General features: G+C 40.8%; 1 protein-coding gene across 1 annotated transcript in view; it reads left to right on the top strand.

Annotated features, from left to right (window-relative positions):
* GRM7 (glutamate metabotropic receptor 7) overlaps positions 1-14,659 on the top strand; it is a 163,061-nt gene that overhangs the window by 110,704 nt on the left and 37,698 nt on the right. The window contains exon 8 of the mRNA XM_053468590.1: positions 9,028-9,960. Coding sequence (XP_053324565.1) covers positions 9,028-9,960 — 933 coding nt within the window. The remainder of the gene's footprint in view (positions 1-9,027; positions 9,961-14,659) is intronic.

Genomic DNA, 14,659 nt, shown 5'->3' with positions numbered 1-14,659 from the left:
GCACCGGAACCTGTCTCACTTTTAAGTTTAGCGTTTAAGAGGCGTTTGAGTTCTGCAAGGTAGAATGATTCATTCCTCACCAAACGTGGTCGTTAAAGGGTTAATAGCCAGGGTATTACTTGCGTATTTGATGGCAGCATCAGGAAAGGTTTCACCCCCAGCCCCCACACACAGCCCTAATACCCACAGCTGTCATTCACCGGGCCCGCTAAGCTGGAAGGTCACAGACTGTTTACCGATAACATGTGTAGGTAAATCATTAGAAATCAGCGAGAACATTGCATGGAGCCCCCAGGTGCTCCCTCTAAGCCCTTCATTCCTGCTCCTTTTGTCATCAAACCTTTTATTAAACACAATCGGAGGAGCCTGAGATGCTGCTTCAGAGCTGGGGGAGCAAAATTGAATTTTCCCTGCTCTTAAAGTTCCGTGTTTTCAGCTTATGTTTTCCTTTATTGCTCCGTACTGACAGCGGCGCTCACCAAAAACGCATTACCCAGGACCTGAAAGTCAAAGTCTTGGATGTAAGTGAAGTAATCTCTTGTAATTCAAGAGACAAAACTAAAACCAACATAAATATCGTTCCTTCTCTTCAAGATCCATCCTCCATATTCATCCTAAATTTCTCGAGGTTCGCCGAAGCGCTTTATCATTTATAATAACGCGGCGAACAGAAATTGAATGTTGCGGATTCTGTCCCAAAAGTGTTTTCCCCAAATCATTATCTTACAGCTGGGGATATATAAGGAAATAACAAAAATCTTAAATCACCTCGCTAGATAAAAGAAGAGTGGCTTCTTCACGGTTTAGAGTGGCTTTTATTAGTCTCTCTCTTACTTTTAGAAAGGAAGGACGCTGTGATTTTTGAGAGGCTTAGAAAGTCTCACCTTTTGGGAAAGCAGCCCCTCTTTTCTCCTCCGATGTCCTTCTCATCTTCTCCTCCGATGTCCTTCTCATCTTCTCTGCCGGGTAGCAAAGTGTCTATGTACAAAGAAGTAAATGGGTTCATCATTTAAATTGATTCAATGGGATAGATACTTCTTCTTCCAAATGCTCAGCTACATAAACAATTGTCAGAAGTCAGATAAACAGTCTTGGCCAAATCCTTCATCTCAAAGTCTCGGCATAAAATTCCACATTTCTATTCATACCCACAAGGGTAAGTGCGGCTCTTTGGAACTTTGGGAGGTATGAGATACATGTAACGTACGAAGGTTTACTCTACTGTAGAAAGGTGGAAGAGCCTCACAGCAGAAGCCGTAGAAGTTAATACAGTAAGGGCATTTTAACATGCATGGGATGGGCATATGGCTCCTGAATGGAGGAGACAAACCACTGATTAAGGTCTGAGTCTTTATAGCAGGAGAAACCGGCAGACTAGACGGGGCGAATGGATCTTATCTGCTGTCAAATTATATATCAATGCATTATATCCATGGTTTGATGTTCCCTGGTGTATTGTGAAGGCTTAGGTTATACATGTGATCCCCGATGGCCCATGCACATACACCACCCAACATTTCAGATGCCTGACCGTTGCCAATTCGATCCCGTATAGTCAGCACTGAACATAACGGGTGAAATATTATCTCTGGCTGACATTTCTATCATGATCATTTTCATCGAGCTGTATCTGACTGTTTAACCTATTCGAACAGAACTGCTACGCCTTCTGTTACAGGAAAAAGAGCTGATGGGCTGTCATTGTCACAGCAGAACCCAAACCAACGTTGCTGTTATAACTCCATGATCAATGGCCCGTCCCATTTAATTGTTACACTGACAGTTAGAGAATGTTGTCGACATTAGCGGTAGGATGTTGTCCCGAGTCAATCTGCCGGCGTGAGTACCAGGCTTATACGCATTCTCCTGCAAAGCGATCCCGAGACTGATATAAATATGTAATTTCTGCAACAACCACTCAGCTGCTGTTTCAAGGCTCTAAATCAGATATTGCTGTTTAGGAATCTTTTCTTTTCTGCGCTCTAATTAAGAGTGGAACAACATCTGTTTAAAAAGACAAAGCCATATGATTCGGGGGAAAAAAGCACTTATTTGATTTCTACAGTTCTGCACACAAATTGATTGGATTTGGACAAAAATTCAGGAAGGCTCTGCACGTACCTGCTGCTGATTCGGCTGAGAATTTGGGGGCTTGAAATCCCCCATGATATAGAAAGCCACTGGTTGACAAAATACGGAAATTTTAGTTTAGAACTAAAACTGTCTTCTAAAAAAATCTTATTACTATTTTATTAATAATTCCTATTATTATTACTATTATTATTATTACTATTTTAATAATAATAATAATTAAAAAATAATTATTTTTTCGCTTACCTGCGTGATTTTTTTGTGATAGCTACAGACTATGTGTCGGCTTATTATGATGATTGAGAGCTCAGTTACGAAAGAGGTTCCGCAGCAGGTGCAGGCTTTATTATATTTCTCGTGGATAAGTGATCTCCCGTGGTGGCCATAACTACTTAAGATCTCATAAGTCCTCCTGCAACCCACGCCAGACATGCTATGAACGAATACACATTTTTTCCATTATTATTACGTTGATACGGGATATTTCTGCTTTACTCGTCTTCCAAGCCGCATTGTTATAATGCAATCCCTCTCTGCTTTTGGCAGAAGATGCTTTATTTATGCATTTATCAAGAAGAAATTGCATCTTTCCGCTTCTGCTGAGGAAAGCACATAGCCTTGTACTTTATTGGCTTCCGATGAGTTTCCCATTACATGACAGATTTGCAACCTAACACATTTAAATAGGGGATTCATCTTTTTCCATTTTTTACCCATCCCTTGGCAGGACCCATCCCATGTCATTGCCAGTAGCCTCAGTATTGACTGATGTTGCCCCAGGATGAAGGGTTGCCAACATCCCATGAACCTTTTAGACCCTGTCTGGTGCTGCCAGGGGTCATACTAACCAGAGCAATGCAACAAGACATTGCGTTGTTGGGAATGTCCATAGAGATTCAAGACTGTTGATAGCTATGGTCAATGAATGATGCAGAACTGCAGTGAACTCCTAGCTTCTCTGTAAGAGGATACATGTCATTTAATACACTTAATGGTTAGTAACCCATCAGCGATTGTGCAGTAATAGGCGGACGTGTAGCTCCTTTGGGCTAAATGCTTGAAAGCGATGGTTTGCGTTGAGTTTCAGAAGACTAAAACACCCGACTAGGAAGCATAAGAAGCAGTTTCCCATAATTGCATGTTGAACGAGCAATGCAAAGGTTAAAGTGTCTGCAGACATATTATACACTACATAAGTGTCACTTGTGTTCCCTGCCTTCCAGCAGACAGCAATATATCACCCACAGCCTTGTGCAGACCTGCCCAGATGATTTATAGCATGTATAATTATCAATATGGCTCTACAAACATGTGCATTAAACTGATCTAACACCCCATAAATTCTCTTCTGAGCTTCGTCTAAACAAGGCAAGAGAATCCGAAACCCTCCAGTGCCAGGAGCGGCAATAGTAAACTGCAATTTTTGGTTAATTAAAATGATTATAGACTACGGTGACCAGGTGTCCTTTTTAACTGTGGACTGATATTAAAATAAAAGGGACGTGACACAGGACAGTTTTGATTTTTAAATACGGGAGTGAGTATTTTCTGTAGTTTTCCCCAGTGAAAGGGTCATTATAAGGTATATTCCCTTCTCTACATTTGGAAGGGCCAGAGATTTGAGGTCAGCAGTTGCCAATGACGTAAGTGCGGCCGGGGGCTGGATATGAGGGGCCACACACTATACATTTCTATGCTTACGCAGTGTGGCGTTGGATGTATCCAGCACTAGAGCGGCAGGTTGGGTGAGTATGACGTGATGTTGGCTAGCAAATCCACCAGGCATTTGCCCAATGTGCCAGATGGGTGGCCAGGCCTGTGCTGTAGAACCTTTTGGTACCCAGCAAACATTCGGCGCTCCTAGAAAAGAGGGGCATCAGGGGAAGAAAGAGGGCCACTTGGGAGGTTTGGTACAGCATGGGATATATTTGATTTGCCAAGATACTTACTGGCAACTTTACACCTCTTCTACTCTGTCCTTTCAAGTCCTTCGTTCACTAGGAATGCAGGCAGCAGCATCCTTAATCGGCTAAATGCTGTAGGTGGCTACTTATGTCACCGATACAGCAGGTCAACATGATCATATAAAATGAACATCCACCAGATAAATGCAATGGCTATGTTTCCAAGTCATTGCCTTAAATAACTTCTAATGAAGCTAACAAGTTTGGTCCTATGGAGGATAGGGGCACCACCATGCGAGCCTATTCTATGTTGGTTAGGAAGTGCAAAGACAAGGAGGTGCTGAAGACATGGTTCAGAGAGGTGAAGACCCTAAGGCTGTATCCTCTCAATTGACATAATACCCCTAATTACTTTTGTAACATGAAGTGATTAAATTGTCCACAACAGCACACGACATTCCTTTATTGTTATAAAACATCTGCTAGATTTATTGTAGAACACACTGTCGATTCCAGTGAAATTCCCATAGTGCAGTAAATCTGCTACATTGCAGTGATTTGTGACCGGGAGATGATACCTCACGTGTATGGCTGTAATAATCTTATTCAATATTAAATTCAGGGACTGTATAAGAACTGGCAGATTTATTTCTTCACCAGTCGTTAATGGCAGATCATCGAGTTATGGCTATTCAATGATTGGCGCTTGTGTCTTCTTTGTGTCTATTCTTCTGTGATTTCAGGTAATCCACAACCATTGGTTAATTTACAACCAAGCTTTTCCTTTCACTCCAATACATCATTGGTTGTCCCTGCTAAATAGTCATTTTTATTTGGGAATCCCTCTGTCCCTCTTTCTGCCCCTGATGTCCCTCTTCTCCAGGAGCTCAGAATGTTTGGTGGGCATGAGGGGACCACAAGGTTCTACAGCCCTAAAAGCCCTCAAAATAATAGACCACAAAAGTACAAAAAAGTCTCACTAAGGTACAAGTGTACTCCGGTAGGGGATAGGTCGTTGAATAACAAGTCCAAGGCTGCCATAGACTTGAACGATTTGTAGTACCAAGGAAAAATTATTGCTCCAGACCTAGGAAGAATTACGGGAGTTGTAGTTCAATTCAGTGGAGACTGCTTAGTATGCTGATTAAATATCACGGGCGTCTTAGTTTAACATCCAAAAAATAGAGCATGCACAGCAGCTTGGGTATCACATGACGTGTGGTTCCTCTACTGCTGGCCGGCCGTAGGTTGTCTACCTCTTGGGAGAAGTCCATAGGTTTTTCTTTTATAATACATAGTTGCACTTTGTTCAGTAATAACTTAAATCACATAAACGTTTCACTGCCATTACCAGGCTCATCAGACGTAAAACTATGTTCCCTTGTTACATTTCTTACTCAGCATGTGCAAGGTCCTCTGTTTCCCTAAAGATCTCTGAAAAGCTTCCTTTTTTCTTTACCAGGAAAAAGCCTTCACAGTCAGTGAAACTTCATTAGCAGCGCACTGGGGACTGTTTGTCAGTTTTAATCAGGGGACCGAGATAAGAGGAACGGGAAAGAGAGAGCTGAGCTGGTAGTATTTGCGGCTCAGAATCCCCCGGCCTGATAGAGTAAGCCATAATTCTCCATGCACAGTGGATTAGCTCAGCACCCCTCTGAAACACAGAGATAAATGAAACTACAGAGTAGGCAATGTTTTAATTAGGATGTTTTACTCAGCAGGTCAGCCACGGATTTCACAGAAGGGTGGACAAGGAATTATTATTCTGGGGCAAAATGGTAAATGAGGAGCAATTACCATAGCTACCAATGGAATGACACTTTTAAAGATAATGGCCCCATAGAGCCCGTAAGCACATATTACAGGGCTGGGCACTTTAAGTGATGATGATGATGATGATGAAAGTGGGGCTGGTGGGTGGGTATGCGTGACGGCACATTATGTTTTTATGCCCATGTACCATGTGGCCCGGTGTCTCCAGCTGCCAGCCACACACTGCAGCACCCGTTCTGCCACTGGACTGAGAATGGGGTGCTGATGGCTAGTCAAACCCAGATAACCAGTCTGGTTATGAATACGGGGATTGTAATACTCATATTTATTCACTAAAGTGTGTATGAATGTTATGTGTGTAATTGTGCTAGCACGTGAGTCTTGGCACCCAGGTTCTCTCTACCTTTCAGCTCTATGCATCATATTTATACCAAAGTGCTACATTTGTAGCAATCAGCAGGAACATTCCATTATTTCCCCTGTGATTGCTCAACATTAAGCACTTAGCTCAAGAAATGCAATTTATACAAATGGCCCAGTGCATTTCTAAGTGTTTGGTCCACTACAATATCCATCCTCTGCCTGCCCTATAGCCCTCAATTTATCAAATACGTTCCCCTTGTGTGATGTCCATCCCCCACGTTGTAGCTGACCATGAAAACGGGCACTTCTCTTTCCTCTTATTGACCTGCTGGATAGAAGTCATTATTCTAACTTAGCTCATTAAAGGTTATGAGTGAAGGGGAAGGCGATAATAGACTGAACTAGGAGTTCATAGAATCCCTGTCCATTAGTAAAGCAGTCAGGCCACACGCTGGATTACCGTATCACGAAGTTATGCCAAAGAGGAGGCCAACTTATCTGCACAGACGTAGAGATAAGAGCACGAGACGCAAGATGGTAGAATGCAGTTCTACGTAATGACATGTTACAGCATCTGGGAAGATGGGAATTTAAAACTCTTCCTCGTGGAGACATTTTTTTTTTACTTAGAGAGTCGATAAACATAGGCTTTTATGTAAATTAGCAGTTTATGAAAGAGAAAATCACAGTATTCAAAATAAACTGTATTGAAACAAAAACATGTTTTTATATAAATTTTGAAGATTTTTTGTGTGTGCAAGATTTAGCTAATCACTCCACAGTTTTCTGTCACTATAATTAAGGAAGCCACGGGAGTTAACTGCATATTGGCAAGCATTGTCATAGTCTGCATTACTCTGGTGAATTGGTGCTTTTTAACTAATATGTCATAAATGCACCTGGGACATTTCCAGTTAGCTGACTACTTTGTTCTCCAAGTAGAAACATTGAGAAGGTGAAGCTAGTCTTGGAGGTGAGGTAGATACTTGTGGGGTCTGGGTAGCTGTGAGTTGGTAAGGAAATGGTTTGGGGATATGAGATTGGACAGAGTCAACCCACCACAACTGGAAAGCAAAGATTTGCCCCTTGGGTTTGGTTATCAGCCGTGAGTTCAAGGGCTTCAGGGGAAAAATCTGTAGAATTCTCAGGCATGGCAATTGTTGAATGAAGGGTTTTGTAGTTGTTATTATAAAGAGACTCCAGATTAGCTCATTTAGGAAGTTCTCAGGTATGATGATGATTTTACTTTTAACAGATGCCTGTGTGATAGCTTATCTTCCTGGCTTGGTTGTCTGCAAGAGATTCTTGTGCATCAGGAACTGTGTCTTTAACTAGCGATGATGCTTGAGTAGGAAATTAATCTTGTTACATTTTGGCTATGTCTGTTTTTGTAATCCATTCATTTACCGGGCCCCAAGTATCTACAAAGATTTTTTCATCTGTCCTCCTCTGCGTTTTTTTTTATTCCCAGTCATAGTTCTGGAAGGTATTGTCACTGAAATAAAATGAACATCAGGCCTGGCATACATAGAACATCCCACCTCCCTCTTTTCCTTTTTTTTTATATGTCAAAATTCCGTTTCTGTCATTTCGTCACCGAGAGCTGGGTGAAGCTACCTTGATGAGTCACACTCAACTGTCCTGCTGTATGTGACACCCTTTCAAGTGATGGAATGGACAGACTTAAGGGTCTGTAGGTCTTCCCTCTGTGCGCACGTTGGAATAAAACTTCTTTATCGTAAGGATTTCATTTCTAGCAGAAGGTCGGACCTGGGCACCAATTATATTCCTGACAACATGGGTTTCTCTGTGATGGTTCAGTATGAATCCGTCTCCTAATCTTTCCTTTCCACACAGCTTATCGGGCAGCTTGCATTTCATTAGCCATTTTACAGCCAGAGGTGAGAGAAGAGTTGCAAATCTTCATGCTGCTTCTGGTATAAAGCTATCTGAGTATATTGTAACGAGGCAAGTGAAAGAAGTCTCCATAATTACGGCACCATGTAGCTGCTATCTCCTCGTACAGAATGTTTGGGTAAATGACTTATCTTGAGGCTGTCACTTTTCTTGAAGTTCACACAGCTAGTACAGCTTAGAAACCCAACAAGGTAGAGTAAGCTTAGAAAAAATAGATGAAGAAGACAGAGGATGGGCCAAGAAAATGAAGGATGCATTTGGGGAGGCACTGGTGGAAAAAAAACATATCATAAATGGGTCAGGCGATTGACAAAGAAAGAGGTCATTAAAAGGATGGTTGATCAGAAATCCATGTCCTAAACTATAAGCTAGATAAATAGTATATAAATGGGACAACCTCGCATCAGAAGTGGTAGAAGTTAATACAGTGAGGGAATTTAAACATGCATAGAACGCTATCATGAATCTAAGACAAGACCAAGGACTCTACATCCTGAAACATGACCAGACTAGATGAGCCAAATGGTTCTTATCTGCCATCAAATTATATGTTTCTATGATAATTTTCCTGTATTTTTTAATGAACTGTATGCTAATAGTCTGACAATATTGTATGTGGTATGTAGGTCCATGACATACTAGTGAGAATAAAAATAATTGTGAGGCTTAGGTATCACATAATTAGTGCAGGGTCAGCATCAGATAGTGTGACCCTGAGAATCTTGAGACTCTCCCTGGTATCCTGATGCTTATTCTTTCCATAGTTCCAGTAGGTTAGGTTTAAATTCATACATCTTGACAGAGCCACTCAATTGGGAACTTCCCACAAATACAAACTGATGTTTAACACAGTTGGTTACTTTGTGTTCTTTTTTAGCTGATGATCCAACGTTCTTTGTTGACAGCTATAATTTCACTGTTGAATACCTTTATGAAATATGTAGCCATATATTCCCACCTCTTCTTTTTTTCCCCATAGATTGATGACATGCAGTGGGCTAGAGGGATTCATGAGGTACCATCATCTGTCTGCAGCTTGCCTTGCAAGATGGGAGAGAGGAAGAAAATAATGAAGAATGTCCCTTGCTGTTGGCAGTGTGACCTGTGTGATGGCTACAAGTACCTGAAGGACGAGGTCACTTGTTACACCTGTGAATTCAACATGAAACCCAATAAAAACCGCACTGGCTGTGATCCCATTCCTGTTGTCAAACTAGAGTGGCACTCGCCATGGGCCGTAATACCTGTTTTCCTGGCCATGCTAGGTATAATTGCTACCATCTTTGTGATGGCAACCTTCATACGATACAATGACACTCCTATTGTTCGAGCTTCTGGCAGGGAACTTAGTTATGTCTTGCTTACAGGAATCTTTCTCTGCTACATCATCACATTCCTCATGATTGCTAAGCCTGATGTGGCTGTGTGTTCCTTCAGACGACTCTTCTTGGGATTGGGTATGTGCATCAGCTATGCAGCACTCTTAACAAAGACCAACAGGATCTACAGGATATTTGAACAGGGTAAAAAGTCAGTGACTGCCCCTAGGCTTATCAGCCCCACATCACAGTTGGCCATCACTTCCAGTTTGATATCTGTCCAGCTTCTAGGAGTTTTTATTTGGTTTGGGGTTAACCCTCCTAGCATCACCATTGAGTATGGACAGGGAACTGTGGATCCCGAGGAAGCCAGGGGTGTCCTAAAGTGTGACATTACGGATCTACAAATCATTTGTTCCTTGGGGTATAGCATCCTTCTCATGGTGACATGCACTGTGTATGCCATCAAGACAAGGGGTGTCCCAGAGAACTTCAATGAAGCTAAGCCTATAGGCTTCACCATGTATACTACCTGCATAGTGTGGTTGGCTTTCATTCCAATATTTTTTGGGACCTCACAGTCAGCAGAAAAGGTAAGCAGTTCTATCCTTGTTTCATAAATGTTTACCCCAGTTGTGCCTTTTACCAACTGTTAAAATTTTAAGTGTTTCCAATTTTGGGGTTTTCTAGATTCTGTCTTCATAAGCCAGTTTCTGGATTGTGTCTCCAGATCAATGGTTATTTTGTATGATCTAAATTTAACTTGGTATGTTTAATTAAGTAAATGTACACATCAATTCAAGATCCTTATTAGGTTATTTTAGGAGAACTCTTTGTAATCATAGAATTAGCATATATCAGGCATGGAAACATGATCAATGGAGTCAAGGTTATAGAACAAGGAATAATCTGCAGTGAGGACAGTAAAGTGTTGGAATCCACTACATATGGAGCTGGTAATGGCAGGTGTTGTGGGTGTTTTTAAGAATGTATTAAATTAATTTTAGTAAAGATAACTAGACAAATTGTCTCTGCCTACCTCATACAAACATAATTCGAGAGATTCCATCATAAATAGAGAATAACATCAATACAATACAGTTAGACAGTAAGAACAGTGCTCTATTTTCATGTTTAAATCATACTATTTTTTATACATATATATTTTTGGTGGGTAGCTTACATACCTCCTTACCTCAATCTCTTGACGTATTTACCTTGAATTTTCTGAACCCAATGTTCTTTTTCACTATGAGATAAATTATTGTATTACAGTCTTTTCTGGTAGCTGGAGCATTTTAAAGCACGGACTATCCTTGTCTAATTTAATAGGATGTTAGGAGAACTTCTTAATGTGTGATAAAAGGCTCTCCGAAATGAACATCAAATAATTCCCCACAGGGATTTATATTATTGGCATACAGTACACTGGTGATTCAGTCGACCTTCCTTTAGCACCTACATTAAACATGTGACAAATCTGGGCTAGCTGTGAGTTTAGCAACAAAAAAAATACCAGCTTTAATACTGACGTTCAGTACAATATTTGGACAAAGAAGGATGCAGAAACCTGAATGATGAATATACTATGTATGATTCTAGCAATTTACCAAAACAACTCACAGATGCTCTTCAGGGTGTTCAGGAGAAGTCTTGTAGACCAGTATTCCTAGAATATTACATCATTTATATTAGATGTATAAGGTTTCCATGGGGTTCCTCTGATGTCAGCAATGACATCATGTGTCTAGCATGGCTCCTGATTCTAGTGTCATATCCTTCCATCTGCAGGTAGGTTTGACATAGAAAGCCTAGAGTCTCACTGTCCAAATGTGATTTAAGCTATTAATGGACGGACAAAAAATGAAGTGTATGTCGTACCTACTGCCACTTGTCTTCCAGGTTTCTTTGGCACACAGCTTCACACTATCACCCACGTACTCTTCCATCAATTAATCAGGCTTCTTTGTAGTTATAAATTATGCACCAAAGCTGTCTTTATAGGTAAAGAAAATTTCTCCTATCTTACTATAGAACAATTCTTAGCGGATAGTTCGTAGACTATTAATTAGACATAGTGGCACCGGATCAATAAGAATCAGTTCAACCATTAGTTTCATTGTTGCATCTGTTTCAATTGTATCTTGTCAGCATGATAAATGGGACCATGCTGTCAGTGAAATGGAATGGACTTTTTGCGGCTAAATCATTTTGATTAGGAGAAATAAACCTGGCGTCTCTTTCAGACAGAAGGAACATTGCAGGGATTAGCAGCAGAGGGGTGTATACAGAGGCCGGGGTGCAAAAGTAACTGTACGTAATTAACATTTCACTACTGTGTACTCAACTAGGAAATTAATCTTTGCAACGTTTTGGCATGGAACGGGATGTCGCCAGCAAAGCGCTGTCAGGAGCAACTAAGCAATCTTTTCAATAATGCTGTTATTGAGTTCTTTAAAAGAAAAGCCTGTTTTGCAATTTAGATCAGCACCATGGACAGGGGTCTATTGAGTGCCTTGCGCAGGGAACTGCCACATTGCTGCTCGATTATTGTCATCGTGTGTCGGTCTATGTGTGTCGTTGACACCGGTGCTAATTCTTGCGCTTTCTGTTTCTTATTTTGATGACAGTTGGTTTACTAAAGCTTGAAACATGATAGGCAGGTTGAAAACATAAAATTATAGGTTTAATACATAAATACAGTGGTGATTTTCAACAGGTTCACAGCAAGATCACATCTTGGTTGTTGTAGAGGCAGGAAAGCACTTAAAGGAGATCACTATGTTTCTTGCCTTGAGAATTGTGCGAGTCCTTCGGCATACAACAGACATCTGAATGCATTTAGTGACGTCACGCGTACCTACTTTCTGAGGGCAACACACATTGCGTTACCTGACATGCTGGAGCAAAAAAGAAGGAAGGATTGGTAGAAGGGTTGAACTTCATAGACTTAGGTCTTTTTTCAACCTAAATTACAATGTTACTGTGTTAAACAACTAAACCTTAGGCCATCTGTCATTTCAATTTTTCCTCTAAAGATTGAATCACATAAAAACACACATAAACTTTTAAAAATCCTTTTGCAGTTTCTATAGCAACAACCTCTCAGTGTCCGCTTTTGTGTTACAATTAAGCAGCCTCTCAAAAAAATATGAATGAGCCCAAATTCGACATGATTAAAGAACTATGGCATTCATCGGTTGTATGAATGACGTTTCCAATGCTGTTTTTAGTTCTAGAAATGCAAGCTGTTTAGTGGAGGTGGAACGGCATATTTACAATATATATAAAAGAACATTTTATAGTGTTTCAACAAAGTGTTGACTTGCTAACCTCTGGGGAAAGCAGTGTTTATCACCTATATTCAGAACAAAATGTCCTGTTTCTCTTGTGTGCCGAAGGCTCCTACCTGTATCCTGGGAATTTTTCATTGAACGCTGGTTGACGGTGCCAGCCACATGCTAGCTGCATTCGGAAGGATAAATTGGCTCAATAAAAAGTATGTGTACAGGTGTAAAATATGTATTTGTAATTGTCGTACAGTAAGTTTCTTATACTGATGCTCTTGTATCAAAATATATCTTCAGCCATTTTTCCACAGTCTTGGGTCTCTAGATGCTGTCTTCTGTGTTACGAAAATACAGCTCTCTATTTCCAACACTTTGGCCACTTAAAAATGTCAGAGGATTCATTTCTTGATTGCTTTGAAAATAATAATAATAATAATAATAATATATTGAATGTAGGGTATAAGTCAGCCGACGTAGTAAAGTTCCTTGGTCTGTTTTCCCAGTGGCCTCTACCTCCTGGATGATCTAGGATTCGGGTGGTAGTAGAGCCAGGCCAGTGGAGGTAAAGCTCGCTACGATGAAGCTTGGCTACCCCCAGATCTGTAGGAAATAGGAGCTTTAATGAGATGGAAATGGAGATCAGAGGCTACAAGGGAACCCTGGAATCATCTGTGATACCCGGAACATCGGAGAAAAGAGTTCTCATTAAAAAAACAATATATCATAGGTGGCATAAAGCTTGTGATAGGGTTAAACACCCGTAGAAACCGTCATACAATAGACAGGAGTAGGTGGTTCTGCTTTTAAGCCCCCCCTTGGCGCTAGACGAATGCCTGTGTAATTATTTTGGTAAATTGTCTTATAATTGGTTTAGAAAGAAGGTTAGATGATTTCCCCCCAAAGCATAATGGTTTCTAAAGCACTTGGAACAGTTTAAAACATTCTATTTTGCCGATTTATTTTTTTTAAGGGCTCTTGGTGCATACTGACGTTTGTGGTGAAAAACATGGAGTAACTATTAACCCCTTTAGGAAAGAGAGGGTCACACAGATCACATTTGGGTTAATAGCATTTATGTTGCCTTTCCAACACCGTCAGTACAAGCATTGTTAACATTTTCCCGCTTTAATTAGTGGCTGCCTCGCGGTGTCGCTCCGAGCGGCACGTGTGCATTCTGGCGGCGACTGTGATCTCGAACGTTAGACGGACCCTCCAGATCGGCCGCACAGCAGTAATCAGAAAAATAAATGATTCTTTTTACCTTAGTCATTCAGCTCCTGACCGTTCACTTAAAAGCCTTCTATTCTAAAGTGTGTTTTCAGCAGACACATTGAAATGACTGCTATTAAGCCACGGCAACTAAATGTCAGTCATTTATCCGAGCAATTTTCTTTTGCATTTTGTCCGTTGCGATTCTACGAACTCTAGTAATATGCTCAGGAACGGGAAAAGAAAAGGGGTAGAGCCCGACCCTTGGGCTAGTAACGACCCCAAAGTAGCCCGCGGCCATTAACTGGGTAGAACAAGGGAGGATGTGGAGACTAGACGAGGCGTTGCGCAGGTTCATTAGAACGAGGAGGAGAGAAGAGCGTCCCTCTTACTCCGGGGACTAAAGAGAAGTGGTCACATCTGAGATTAACAACAATGAATCTAGAGCTGACAACCATCTGTCACTTATTGCTTATTTAATGTTATGTTTTTTAGGTAATCAGACTAATATTTTTAAAGAATTTCCATTGAAAGCAAATTTTCCTCTATTTCCCAGGATTTCTTAGTAAGGACTATTTTGGGACGTTTAAATAAAAGGCTGAGTTTCTAAATAATCAGAATTAGCAGGTTATTTGACTGAGCACTGACCAAATAAACCCCTTCCTGATGTTTTATCCCCAGTAGAACATTCTGATCTCCTAGAAATGAGGGACATTGGGGCAGAAAGGAGAGAAAGAAGGAATAAGGTCATCAAGAGGGACTATCCATCTGAAAAGAGAGGGACACGTTGGAT

The sequence above is a fragment of the Spea bombifrons genome, chromosome 6 (genome assembly GCF_027358695.1).
Source record: "Spea bombifrons isolate aSpeBom1 chromosome 6, aSpeBom1.2.pri, whole genome shotgun sequence".
NCBI classification, from domain to species: Eukaryota; Metazoa; Chordata; class Amphibia; order Anura; family Pelobatidae; genus Spea; species Spea bombifrons.
The sequence above is the reverse complement of the archived record's forward strand: the minus strand, read 5'-3'. Positions and strand labels throughout refer to the sequence as shown.